Source organism: Panthera onca, chromosome E2, assembly GCF_046562875.1.
Source record: "Panthera onca isolate mPanOnc1 chromosome E2, mPanOnc1 haplotype 2, whole genome shotgun sequence".
Classification (NCBI taxonomy): domain Eukaryota; kingdom Metazoa; phylum Chordata; class Mammalia; order Carnivora; family Felidae; genus Panthera; species Panthera onca.
Genome location: NC_138353.1, coordinates 32,673,584 through 32,688,274, shown reverse-complemented (window position 1 = coordinate 32,688,274; position 14,691 = coordinate 32,673,584). Strand labels below are relative to the sequence as shown.

At 40.3% G+C, this 14,691-nt stretch overlaps 1 protein-coding gene across 2 annotated transcripts in view; it reads right to left on the bottom strand.

Annotated features, from left to right (window-relative positions):
* Window positions 1-14,691, bottom strand: part of LPCAT2 (lysophosphatidylcholine acyltransferase 2) — a 67,382-nt gene that overhangs the window by 38,792 nt on the left and 13,899 nt on the right. The window contains exons 3-8 of one of the 2 annotated variants that reach the window (XM_060651915.3): window positions 12,903-13,120; window positions 11,227-11,339; window positions 8,975-9,035; window positions 8,005-8,063; window positions 6,704-6,738; window positions 3,594-3,648 (exon numbers count right to left, since the gene is read on the bottom strand). In XM_060651915.3, the coding sequence (XP_060507898.3) occupies window positions 3,594-3,648; window positions 6,704-6,738; window positions 8,005-8,063; window positions 8,975-9,035; window positions 11,227-11,339; window positions 12,903-13,120 (541 nt within the window). The remainder of the gene's footprint in view (window positions 1-3,593; window positions 3,649-6,703; window positions 6,739-8,004; window positions 8,064-8,974; window positions 9,036-11,226; window positions 11,340-12,902; window positions 13,121-14,691) is intronic. The other variant, XM_060651917.3, reaches the window with a different exon arrangement.

The window sequence follows — 14,691 nt, the reverse complement described above, 5'->3', positions numbered from 1 at the left end:
TTATAAAGACATACGTGTGAGGTAGCTGGCCAATAAAAGTAACCACTCAAAGACAGTTTAAACACATCCACTATGCCACTATGATCCAGAGAATAACTTTCAGGAGAACCTTCTGCGGACACACATGGCATCATTGTTCAAGGATGCCAGAAGACCAATTATAGAGGGTGTGAGGTTTGGACCTGATTGTATTTTTAAGACTCAAGAGTCAAGGAAATAATGGCCTTTTCAAAAACAAGTTCTCTGCTTGAGAAAGCAGAGAGGGAGTGAGGGGAGGAGACATTACACTCCCTAGGTGTTAGCTATCCAATGGTTTTGGTAACTACAGAGTTGGAAAATCATCATCAGTGAGGAGTGAGTTGTAAAAGGAAAGAATACAGCCTTCAGCATCCAGAGATGTCCTATGACTCACCAAAAGGTGAGGTCTAACAGGTCTAAAGGATACCAAACGATCCACTCAAGTTCATTTTAAAAACTGCAAAACTTGGGGTGCCTGGTGGCTCAGTCGGTTAAGCTTCTGACTTCAGGTCAGGTCATGATCTCACGGTTCACGAGTTCGAGCCCCACATCGAGCTTGCTGCTGTCACTGTAGAGCCCACTTTGGATCTTCTGTCCCCTCCTCTCTCCGCCCTTCCCCTGCTTGTTCTCTCTCTCTCTCTCTCTCTCTCTCTCTCTCTCTCTCTCTCAAAAATAAATAAACATTAAAAAAATAAAAAATAAATAAAAATAAAAACCGCAAAACTTAAGACCACATTCTTGAACAGTACATCTTAATTAAGCTTAACTGGTTACTAGAAGTTCTAAAGTTCTAAAAACATATGTAAAAAATAATAACTAGGATTTCCATCAGTTGTAATGAACATGGACGCTGGGAGGGGGTGCTTCTGAACAACCAACACGACTGTAGTTGGCACAACTAAACACGCCGAGCCTTCTAACTAAGCTACATGTGTGGCAGCTCAAGTCGGGCATCCCCAGATGTGGTGCAGAAGCCGGAGTTTTGACACAGCGCCCAACTCTCCAGGGCCCTGAGCCAGGGTGTGGACACAGAGAGCACCAGACGGGCTGTGGGATACATTTTTCAATTGTGCCCAACCGGGGGGAATTAAAATATTCAAAAGTCATAAAGTGGTGAGAAGTCCCCAAGGTGAAAGGTAGCATCATGAATCTAAAATAAACATAATTAAAATAAGAAGACTACATGTGAAGGCCACAGAGTCCCATCCTCTTGCCCTGCACCACAATTCGAACACATTGAATCTTACCAATTCAGCTATTCTAAACCAGGTGCTAGCCATTTTGTTTGTGAAGTTATCAAAGGATATATTCTTTCTTTGCCAGCAAATATTATTCAAACAGGTCTAAGAACTGGCTGGAGAATGCAAACACTGTAATGGAAAAGAAGGAAGGAGGGAATAAAGGGGGAAGGGAGGGAGGGAAAGAGGGAGAAAGAGAGAAAGAGAGAGGAAAGAAAGAAAGAAAGAAAGAAAGAAAGAAAGAAAGAAAGAAAAAGGAAGGAGGGAAGGGAAGGAAAGGAAGGGAGAGTGGAAAGGAGAAAGAAAGAAAGAAAGAAAGAAAGAAAGAAAGAAAGAAAGAAAGGAAAGGAAGGGAAGGAAGGGAGAGTGGAAGGGAGAGAGAGAGAAAGAAAGAGAAAGAAAGAAAGAAAGAAAGAAAGAAAGAAAGAAAGAAAGAAGAAAGAAAGAAAGAAAGAAAGAGAGAAAGAAAGAAAAAGGAAGGAGGGAAGGGAAGGGAAGGAAGGGAGAGTGGAAGGGAGGGAGAGCGGAAGGGAGAGAGAAAGAAAGAAAGGAAGAAAGAAAGAAAGGAAGAAAGAAAGATAGAAAAGGAAAAAGGCTATGACACAGAAAGGAAATGTGGTAATAATGGTCAGGACAAAAAAATGAGGCCTTTGCATACCTCTGTTGTAATAGTTTGACCACTGAGACATGTGCTAGACAGTTCTAGGTACATTTCCACATCTGTTGCTAGATCTTGTTTTAGCTGGGGAAGGGTAAATTTAGAGGAAGGGGCAGCATATATATTATATAAACAATATCTTCCAATTTTGCAGAGAAGACAGGGTGGGTGTTTTAAGTATAAGTTTCCCTTCCTTCCTCCCTCCCTCTCTCCCTCCCTCCCTTCCTTCCTTCCTTCCTTCCTTCCTTCCTTCCTTCCTTCCTTCTTTTAGAGAAAGCAAACAGAGCTAGTCTATCTGCACAGCTATGGAAGATGGAAGAACACGCTTGGAGTACTTAGAAATAATATAATATTTCTTCCTGACAGGGCTTCCCAATATATATCCTATGGAACACCGCTTCCAGGAGGTATCCAGAGAAAAAGGGATATGGTGGTCACACCATCTCAAAGGCACTGACAGGTCTTGAGAAAAAGAAATCTGATTGATTTTATTTACACTGGTATTTCTCAAACTTACTAGAGTACAGATTACTGTTTTTCTCTAGAAACATCTAAGTATATTCTAAGAAGTAGTGTTTTTTTGATCACATTGAGAGAGACTGAACTGGTTTTAGAGGTGGGGAAGTGTGGCGTACAATTAATAAATAGATCGTTTCCTGGCAAGCAGACAACCTGTGAGTCTCCAGAAAAATTTCACCAAAGTGAAACTCATTTTGAAATGCAATTTGCCCCCTACATCATTTGGTATTTCCGACCTCTATGTGGCTAAATGACTAAGCTATACAACGACAAAAAACCAGTATTCTTGTGACTTAAATTCCGTGTCCTGTCACTGGGAGCATGGGCCCCCACTCAGGACTCCGAATTAACATATGCAAACTTAGAGTTCTCATTGCACAATCTACGGATGCAACTGGAAGATGAAGGCAAGAGCCTGACTCACTCTTCTGACCCTTCTCTCTTCAGAGGCTCCCTGAGGGTATCACTAGAGCCAACTCTACTGACTCTGCATTTATGAGTCCATTCCTCATCATTGCTCGCATCTAAGAACGGTTCTGGAACCTTCGTTCAGAGTCTTAAAAATCTGGGGCCAGGATTTTCAGAACCATCTAATTGCTCCCGCACTCCCTGCCTGTCTCTGCAACTCAAGCCCAAAGACGGCCAAACCAGACCAAAAGAATGCTGACGTGAGCTGCCTCCCAGAGAGGATTTCCGCAGGCTTTCCAGGTGCAGAGTGAGTCCAAAGTGAGGGCTTCTGACGTCTGTGCCTCTCCCCAGAGTCCAAGTAGCACCTCTCCGCTCTGACAGAACGTACTCTTCCAGGAGCCGTGGGGCTCCATCGGCTGCTGTACGTAGCTCCTTTTGTCAAGATGTGAAGCATACCACACCGTTCAACCGGGCAGAGGTCAGCATTGAAAGGAGGATGATGGAAACCAGTTATGCAAATCTGGTCAGCCAGGGTGGTCTATGAAAGTTCCCAGAAGCCAGAGGTTTTCCCTGATAGGATTCCAAGGGCTGGATCTGACAGCCAGGTGGACAGTTTGTAAAAGACCAGCGCCTATTTTAAAGATGGCGGATTTAACCGCCAACCTTTGTACAGTGGGGCTCTCGAGACTACAAGTGCAAAATAAAAGGAGAGGCCAAATCTCCAGTTCCAAGACTGTTTGTGAATGACTTACCTCAACTTCCACCTTTGTGAAGAGCTGGCAGAAAGTGAGCATACAGAGCTGAATGCTGAGGAGAAAAAAGAACAGGCCATCTTTATACGGTAATACAAGCATCATCTATATTACCCGACGATCCTTTCTTTATAGGCAAACACTGCCACGTCACGTTTCATATATATATTTTGTGCTTATAAATGCCACACGGCAGCTGTAACACTCCTTGGGCTTAAGCAAGTATCCTTGATATTCCAAAGTTAAATCACCAAGTACAACACCAAATATGTACTTGTGAGTCAGAGCTGCAGCTCGGCAGACTAAACCCCAAATGTGAAGTCTCCTTGACAAATCAGGCTCGTAGGCCTACGAGCCTAGAGAAACTACCAAGGCCACATTTTAAGGTACATACATGTGCTTATAGGAAAACTCCTGAAGTGAACATTACATTTCGAAACCCTTCTCTGATATTAAAAAAAAACAAAACAAAAAACCAGTGGGCCTTTCCCTAAAAGCAGAAACTTTATCATAATTGTCCCAATTAATAATCAATATTTTATTTAAGGAGAAATTTTCCGAAATGTTTCAAATTTCATTGCAAAACCAGATAAAGGCTTTCTTTAAAGTGGTTAAAACCAACCCTCTCAAAGATAATTTCTGAAATAGTTGTTTCTATGTACCTTTCTAATATATATTTAGATTCTCTGGATAGGATTTCTATGGGATTTTTATTTCACCTCATTTAGACAGATGACCCAGAAATCCGGCAGAGTGGATCATACTACATGAAAGAAATCAACCAACCTTTTTTTGTGTTTAAGAAGCTAAAATATGATTTAGCTATAAAAATTATTTAAAGGGGCTTACTTAAGACACGAAATTTAGAAATTTAAACAAGGAACTTAGTTAAAAGAAGGAACTTAAGAAATAGATGTACCAATTCCGTATATAATTATAAGTTGTTAAGTATTGGTTGTCAAACTTCGCATCTGAGAGGAAAAAAATATTTTACTATTAACCCCAAGCAAATAAAATCAATCTACATTGTCTACTATAAAGTAAAGTGTCCCTGAGTTATTTAAATTGAACTTTTGAATTTGGTGATTCACACAGACAAATCTGTTCTGAAAATTCTGAATGCTGGAAGGAAGGAAGGAAGGAAGGAAGGAAGGAAGGAAGGAAGGAAGAAGGAAGAAAACGAAACAAACCAGCATAAGATCTCATTGAACCTGTGTTGTCCAAACAACACTTCTCAGACCCACACAAAATGGCTTTTCCATAGCTGCCCTTTCTCTGAGTGTATTCCCCAAGTTTATTAACTCTCTCCCTTAGGCTGTCTGTCTTGGTATAGAATCTCTTCCTTAGAATCTGAGTCTAGACTAGCCCTGGGAGCAGGAGCAACTGAGAAAACTGACTTAAGAGTAACAGATTCAGTGCTAAATATCGTATGAAGCCCACTGGAAGATTCGGGCAGAAATGAGAGTGACCACAGGCCAAGCACAATGTGGCATTTGGACAAAACAAAGCTGTGCCTTTTAAAGATTTTGTGTTTATCACTCCTAAGAAATCTTTAACTCCTCAAAAAGTGTTTTCCTCTGTTTTCTGAATTCTCTCTCCTATTTTCTTCTTCCCTTTGTCACACTTGTTAGAAGGCTGGTTTAACCAGAACACTCCATTTTCTATCCTGATCCCCCTTCCAAGAAGGCCTTCTCCTACTTGACCTTCATGCCTACCTGGACTGCTGAAAACGTTTGAAAAAGCCATACTGAGCGCACTGTGCATCTGAAGTCACTATCTCTGCAAGGCACTTAAATTGTCAGGGCCCTAAGGATGACACAACTCAGGAACTATAAAGACACACTATATCCAGTTTGTAGGCACTCCTTTTTCTAAAATACTCTCATACTATTTGTTTCTTCTCACTTGCTCTCGTATAAAAAGCTGAAAACCAAGAACACGAGATCAACAGTGGCACAAAACACGTATTCTAGCCAAATAAATAAACTGATTTCCTGAAGAGTTAAAGACCACATAATGCCTAGATATTCTTTACAATTTGTGGTCTTTATTTTGAGTGTCGTTTACTTAACTTCAACTATGAAGGACTGAAGCGTAATAGGAACAAACATGTTTCACATGTTAATAAACACTAACACATGTGAATGGCCCATCAGTTACCTATTCTGATTTAAATTTATTATTTTGATGCAATTCACACATACAAAATGGAGAAAATTGGTATGCACCATAAAAAAAAATCTGACTTTCATACATTGTTTGGATTATCTAAGAGGTATGCAAGGAAGTCACAAGATACTTGAAGGCGAATGAAGATTCCCTTTTAAATAGGTCCAAGTGGTTGTCTGTGCATCGACAACGTTATGTAAACTCTCTATGTAATAGTATCAAAAGGCATTGCTGGGTAAGCCCCAGGCAAAGTCCTCACATCCAGGCATTTTACATGGCTCTCACCAAATATAAACCAGCTCAGACTTATCCAGGGGGAACTCGACAAAAACGTCTTGAGAGAAAGTACGATTGTACATGCTCTGTTCTTTTTAGAGGCCTGTTTCAGTGCAGCTTGCTTAATGGCGAGCTGTATTCCTCTCCTGTCTTAAATGTTTATAGAAACTGCTGATCCCTCTGCTTTTAAAATCCAAGAACGGAACTGAAAGCTTAGCTATTTTCTCAACTCAGATCAGACATATCACAGCTATTTTAGGCCATATGACGCAATGACTCCGGACTGCTTAAACCGATATAGTAAAACAACAATGGAGACACCAGATAACATGTTAAATCTGCAAAGGGAATAAAACTACAAGATTAAAGCTAAGTAGGGTGCAAACTGGGTCACTGGGCTGTTTCTTAAGGATTGGGAGCTACACACGTGAGACCCGCAAGAACACGGCAGACAGCTAGAATTCTGCACGTGGCCGGCGCTGGGGGCTAACAGGAAAGACAGTGATGCTCTCTACAGACTTTCTCCTTTACAAGATTCTAGGATTTGATTAGAAATCTTTACTTTTACAAAAACAAGGCTTAAAAAAAAAAAAGGAATAAATAATTTTTCTTTTTCTTCCCTGAACAAAATTTATATAAACCAATAATAGAGAGAAGCAACTTACAATGTATATCCCTGCCATGTCCACGTCACGGTATCCTACAATAACAAAGGTGTTTAGACTGTTAGTTCAGAGAAAAAAAAAAAAAGCTAAATAAAATCAACATCTTATTTTCATATTGGTACTCATATACATCCCTGCTGAATTAAAAGCAGTATGTTGAAAAGTAAAACAAGCCTATTAAACAACAGCAAATTGCTCTATGAGTTCTTGGATTATATCTCTACATGGCAAAAATCTGTTTTCTATACGTAGCCACCTATCTTTTCATGAAACTAAGTTGCTTTTAATTCTTAATAGAATTCTGAGCACGGTTAGCTATTTTTTCTCCTAATGTGAACACATCTGGATAATTAATTTGTTTATAAAGCCCAGAATATATCAGTTCTCAAAAAAAAAGAGGGGGGGGGGGTACATGCTTGGGAGAAAAGATTAGAGTAGTACATAGTGAAAGGATTTACATAAATGCCAAATAGGCAGAAGTACAATTAAGTAAATCTTGATAGATATTAATTTTTTAACTAGGGGATGTCCAAAGGTGAGAAGACAGCCACTGAAAGGAAGTTGAATTGATCGAGAACTCTTGATCTTAAGTGACATAGATAATGAATCATTACATTCTGCTTGTTCATGGAAAGTCTCTAGTAGAGAAAGTTCCTCTCAAGACAAAACAGATTCCAAAAATTCTTTCTTTAGGAAAACGGTGGCACAATAATATCCAGAAGACAGCGGTGTGCCCAGCTGGAGTGGAAGTCCCTGTTTCCTGAGCCAACCGTGCACCTTCTATAGGATGACAGCTTCTTTTCATGTATCTTCTTATTCACGTTACTTGCCAAGAGTCCCACAGCTAGGAAGTACTGAGCCAGTAATGAAACCCCAAGCCAGTCCCAGATTTGTCCTGCGACACCAGCTATCCCTCCAGTAATGACCGCTGAATCAGGAAAAGTCTCTTTGTAGGCTCAGTGCAAATCACAAATCTATGCACGTTTCCTGCTACCCAGGCCAATAAGAGCCTGAATCTGAGACTTCATTGGACCATCACAGTAACAACAGAGGAGAAACTGGGGAAATGCCTTCCTGGAGCTTAGGAATACCAGAGACATCGTGTAATATTGGTGTCCACAAACACGTGCCTCTCTTGGCAAACTTCTAGAAGTGAAATGTGGCACGGGGAATGGGGTCTACCCATGTGCTTCCAACCTCTGTCTATTCAGAGCTTTCTTCAAATTCTAAAAGGGGTCCCAGAGGATTTGTGCTGTTCGGAATGTCTGAGATGTTTTCCCACGGTCAAACACTATGCTTACCAGCTTGTTCGGGTACCTAAGGAGGATCGGCTGCACGGGAACCCCTGGAATGAAGGCCCCTAAAACCACATTGAGACATTACATCTTCATATAGGACATGAGGATTACTATAAAGAGAATTAATAATAAATGGTACACATATACTTTACTGCTTTAAGAATACACACAAACTGTGAAATGTTGGTAGAATCCCCAGTGCTTTACCAAAATGAGAGAGTTCTAAAATTCAGAATTAGGAAACCAAGACATTAAATGTTATGCCCAAGTCACTGAAAAGATTTATGTACATCCCCACGTGTTTTCATTTTCTAAATACTTATTATACAACAGGATTAAAAAAATAAAAATAATGGCAAAGTCAAGACAAAGAGAAAATGGGGAGAAGAAAATCTAAATCAAAGCAAATACTTGTAGCAAGAACGAGCCCCACTTGCTAGAAGTGAGTTTTAACTTGGGCTCTGAGCATTCCAGCAGCCAGTACAAACACATGTTAAAGTATTATCAGTTACTATGAAATTACGTATGAAATTATACATCGCTATGAAATTTATGACTTTATAATATTAAAAAAAAAGAGTGAAGTGTAGAAGGCATCTGAAGGCATTACAATGATCACTTGTTTTCTATTAGAAAACACAGGACCTGGGGTGTCTGTGAGGGTAGCCTTGAAGGAAAAGAAGAATCTGCCAGTGGTTTCTGCGTGTGCATGGATATGTGTGTGCATGTGTGTGCGTGTGCATGCACACACACACACGCGTGCACACACACACACACACACAACTATCCAAGGAAGAAGGGGTTGTGATACCAAAAGAGAAAGTAAAGGAGTTCTGCAGATTCACTGTGTTAAAAACTTTTTATCGGAAAAGAAATGCCCAGAACAAACTAACAGATTGTTTTGTGTATTAGTATCAAATCATTTGAGAAATCTTCCACAGTTTGTGATAGTACATAATTTAATTGATCTCACCTGGTTTAAAAGTAATCAAACAGGAACGATTAGTACAAGTACCTTCTGGGAAAACTAGTATCTTGGGAGAAAAGGAATACGTAGATTTAATATTTCAGTCTAATCAATCGGTTACCTCTTTACTCAGTTTCTTACGACTTCACAAATAGCTGCCAATTCTTAGAAGACGAAAATGAAATAAAAGGCTAACACTTGATTCTACCGAAAACTAGAATCAGATTATTCAGTTTTCCTCTAAAAGAACTGTCGTCTGACCATTAAGGTAATCAGAAAACGGATTAAAGCTTTGAATAGAAAATACACTTAGCAAATGTTTCTTAATGATGATGCTAATGATCTGAAATAAACTTAAAAGAAGATATAGACCCTGAGACCTGGTCAAAGAGCATATTAGATTCTTTCCTCTACTGCTATACATCCTTAACCAAATCGTTCCTACTTCCTTGTTTCTGTTTTCCCTGTTAAATGATATTCACTCCTACAACACATAGTTTAAGGATATACGGAGGAAGCAAAAAGGAAGCAAAAAAAATACTTGCAGTATGCTTTATGCTCCCTTGAATTAGTAGACATATGGAATAGAGTTTAGTACCTTGTTTGAGAAAGTGTTTTTAGCATTTAACATAGGCCTTTGTGTTCTTCAAGTGAAAGACACAGAGCACAGTTAGTTTCCCCATTAACGGAACGGGCTGGATTTGCTAAGGATTTCAGGATCGGGCAACGAGTAAATTGCCAAGTACATAAAATAACAAAAAAGAAAAATCCTGCACCCACAGCAGTCAGTGTGTGTACTTAGTTAGTATTTGTATCGTTAAATAATTAGAAAGGGAAAACTTAATCAGCCTAATGTGCCACAATGACAGGCTATTTATGAAATAAAAATGGTAAGTGTGTGCAATTTCATCCCCCAATTTAAAAACAAACAAAACAGGTTTCCTATTACAACAAGATACACTATCAAACGTGCTTCATTCAACGGAAATTCTACAGCTACTCCATGAACAATGAACGGATACAGAGTAAATCATACACTCTCAGATCTGGAAGGGGCATTAAAAGCCATATAGCCTTTCCAGTGCTTGAATTCTTTCTACAACACTCCCCTCCCCCCGCTCAAGTTGTTGCTTAGCCAGTGCCTGAAAATTCTAGAAAAGGATTTCAGGGGCTCCTGGGTGGCGCAGTCGGTTAAGCGTCCGACTTCAGCCAGGTCACGATCTCGCGCTCCGTGAGTTCGAGCCCCGCGTCAGGCTCTGGGCTGACGGCTCGGAGCCTGGAGCCTGTTTCCGATTCTGTGTCTCCCTCTCTCTCTGCCCCTCCCCCGTTCATGCTCTGTCTCTCTCTGTCCCAAAAATAAATAAAAAACGTTGAAAAAAAAAAATTAAAAAAAAAAAAAAAAAGAAAGAAAAGGATTTCAGATCAGATCATTCTGCCTCTGGACAGAGAGTTCCTTGAGGTGGGTGAAATGAGCTGAAATCTTACCTATTTGTTAACTTTTGCCCACAATCCTAGATATAGTCGTTGGATCCAAAGAGAAGAGTCAAACCCTTATTCCAAGTGTCACTTCTTCCTGGTCACTTTTTAAATCATTCCTCACATCCCTGGGTTTCTGAAACCTCCTGCTGGGTGATACTCCTCTTAGTATTTTAACATCCACGCATCATCATGGGTGGCCAGATCACAGGGCCAAGGTAGAGCGACACTTATCGGAATTATCCAGTAACTGCTGCCCCTCCCCTTACCTTCCAAAGGCATTCCAGGGGTTGGAGGTCGTGAGATGGGAGAGTCTGGAAAAGTTCTATAGGTGATTCCTTATATACCCCTTGATCTGAAAAGCTCTGTCTAAATATACTTTGGATAAGACTAAGATCATAATCGCTTTTTTCCCCCCAATAAACGTATACTGTTTAGTATACTAAACATACTGTTTAAACATACTGTTGAGTATAATTGAGCTTTGATAGGCTGTCTTTAAGATTATAAATAAATTCAGAGAATGTATTTTTTTATGACGCAAAGTAAAAATTGGTTCAAAGAGTCCGGAGAATAAGAAAGAATGATACATTTAATCCCACGAGATATCTCCTGGGGAAGAAGACTTCTGAATACTCACTCATTTATTCTGCTTCTATTATGCTGAAGACACCTAGCATAGGTGTCCCCAGATACTGCCATCTGTGGAGCCAAACGATTTCCAAGCACACAAACAAGAAACAAACTCACAGTATTCTAAATGAACGTCCCGTGTGTTTTACCTGCGGCCACTGTCCTCCTGATGTTGCTCGCCTTATTATTTCATTTATTGTGTTTTTTCGAGAATCCGGATCTACACGGGACACCAGCACTGGCTGCAAAGCTCGTAAAAGTCCTTGAAAACAAACAAAAGGTCACAACTGAGTCTTTTTTTTTTTTTTTTTTTGGCTAAAGCTATCACAGCAATGATACTGTATGAATCATAAAACAAGTGTTATGTAAAATTAAAATACAGCAAGTCAAAGAGAACTTTTTAAAAAAACCCTCCAATTTAAAGTTTATAAGAATTTAGCTTCCAGAGGTGCCTGAGTGGCTCAGTCAGTTAAGCGTCAGACTTCGGCTCAGGTCATGATCTCACAGCTTGTGGGTTTGAGCCCCGCATCAGGCTCTGTGCTGACAGCTCGGAGCCTGGAGCTTGCTTTGGATTCTGTGTCTCCCTCTCTCTCTGCTCCTACCCACTCACACTCTGTCTCTCTGTCTCTCTCTCAAAAATAAATAAACATTAAACAAATTTTGAAAAAAAAAAAGAAAACTGATTATGTGAATTCACAGTACATACGAATAAGGGGCAATTATTAATTTTACTAAAATTTTCAGCACGACAGTCTTCTGAGTAGGTAGCTTCCTCAGGCACGCAAAATAAACCTCAATTTGCCAAAATTCCATTGCTAAACACCTTTCCAGGAAAATGCCATATGATACAAAGCACTGCGGCTACACTGAGGGAAAAAAAAAGAATGAGCGAAAGAAAGACAGAGAGAATTTTTCTGAGCTGAATGACAAAGCTGAGGACACGACTGTTTCTCCAAAGCTCCAAGGCAACCTCAGGCAACCTCCACACCCACTCTGTCACCACTTGCAGCTTGCAATAACCTTGGGGCAACCGGGACCAGTCACTTAGAGACTCACACCCTAGGGAGAGACCACAGCACCTGGTGGGATAAGCATTTCATTTGCGTCATTATTTTATATGGCAGGAAGTACTTATTGTTCTACATCATAATTTTCAAAGAGTTTCAGGTCCCTCATGGAGATTCTGGGGCAATAATAAGAAAACGGAGTTAAGAGGAAAGACTCTGTGTGAGTGTGAGCCTAATACTCTCAAGAGAAATTCGTGAAATAGCACATAACACAGTGTTTTCACCAGTTCTTTGGTTCAATTCTCCCTCCAGAAAATCAAGCATGTTTGGTACTTGAAACTCGGTCTTTCTAGCAATATAAGAACAAAAGGAAGTGACTGGACCCTGATAAAGATATGAATTTAATAAGAATTATAAGGGTACAGGTAGGGGAGTCTCTAAACTTTATCACAAACTCATTCTGAAAATATAGTTCCTCATTAAAAGTAAGAAAATAGGGGCACCTGGGTGGCTCAGTCGGTTAAGCATCTGGCTTCAGGTCATGATCTCGACGTTCGTGAGTTCAAGCCCCGCATTGCGCTCTCCGCTGTCAGTACAGACCCCACTTCGGATCCTCTGTCTCCCTCTCTCTGTCCCTCCCCTGCTCTATTTCTCTCTCTCTCAAAAATAAATAAACATTTTTTAAAAAGTGAATAAATCGCTTTGAAGTGTTTCACTATTTTAAAGTTTTTAAAAAGCCTACCGATAGACTATATATGATTTTTTGCAAATGTGAACCCCAAGCATGAAAATATCTATATTGTCTTACAAGTACTTACTGCCAATCAGAGGGACCTGTGCGTTCTCGTTTCGAGACACCATGGAAGGTAACCCGGCTACGACACAGGCAATTCCATCAAAGAAAGTTGAATGAGGGGCAGCGACAAATATTGGTGCCTCCGCAGGACCCGCCACCTTTCCTTTCACGGTGACCATGAATCCCATGGATAAGAACATGGCATGACCCAGAAACTTCAAAACTGGTTGAGTAATTTTCCTTTGGAAATAAATATTAAAAAAAAAAAAAAAAAAAAAGACACAATGAGCTTTGTTAATCTCAACTAACAGCAGGGCTTTACTCTAAAACACAATACAAAAACCCAAACATGTCAGAACACTTCATTTTAAGATAGGAGCTAAGAAGAATACAGCTAACAGTTACATGGGGTTCTTTTTGCCACGTACTATTCTAAATACCTTACATTTATTAATTTATTTAATCTTCAGCCCAATTGTACGAAATGGATTTAATTTTTTAGCATCCTCATTTTTTTTTTTCTTTAACGTTTTATTTATTTTTCAGACAGAGAGAGAGAGAGACGGAGCATGAACGGGGGAGGGGCAGAGAGAGAGGGAGACACAGAATCGGAAGCAGGCTCCAGGCTCTGAGCCGTCAGCCCAGAGCCTGATGAGGGGCTCGAACTCACGGACCGAGAGATCGTGACCTGAGCTGAAGTCGGACGCTTAACCGACTGAGCCACCCAGGCGCCCCACTCATTTTGCAGGTCAGAAAACTGAGGCACAGAGAAGTACAATTTCCCAAGGACATGTGGCTACTAAGTGGCTCCATGATTCTATGACTACAGACGGATAAAAATGAATCTTCAACACACGTCCCCCACTGAGAAATCCAAATCAGTATTGTTCTTCACAGGAGTGACCTTGGGAATGTACATTTGTGTAACAATGATGCTATCTCCCCAGACACTTTTAGAACACTCATGCTGCATCAGTCCTCAGTTATTTTAGGAATAATTTTTTAAAGCCTTATTACCTATGTCATTATAGCTCTTAGACATCATCAAAAATCTTAAAAGCTAAAGTCACCAGCTCGCTTTCCTGGAAGTAGATGCACTTACACAATTTCAGAAATTTAACTGCTTACTTTTTTAAAAAGAATTTATGTCAGGGGCGCCTGGGTGGCTCAGTCGGATGAGCGTCCGACTTCGGCTCAGGTCATGATCTCACTGTTCGTGGGTTCCAGCCCTGCGTCGGGCTCTGTGCTGACAGCTCAGAGCTTGGAGCCTGCTTCTGCTTCTGTGTCTCCCTCTCTCTCTGCCCCTAACCCACTCGCATTCTGTCTCTGTCTCTCTCAAAAATAAACAAACATTAAAAAAAATTTTTAAAAATTTATGCCATTAAAGACTAATTAATTCATCAAACTGTGCCAGGACCTCTGCCGGACACAGAAGACTAAGACTATCCAGTCCCTGTCCTTGATAAGCTCAGTTGAGTTGGGAAACAGAAACACATTCCTAGAAATGCAAACACAGGACGGATATCTGAGTATGTGAAGTGGCATGCAGTTTTCACGAGAAACAAAACCTGTGTCTTTCCTGTAACACATCTAATGAGAGCTTTAAAAAGTAGACTTCCTGTCTAATTCTCTCAGTACAATACAGCGAGGAGCTATTAAGCAATTAGTCACTGAGGAAGTTTCTCTGACTTTTATTCCACAGTAAGGAGAAGTGAGACACAGAAAGCCAATGTACTTTTCCAGAGGGCACAGGGAAATGACCATCTCTCTCCTTCTTGCTGTTTAGAGTTCAGAGTCTATTTTACATAAGG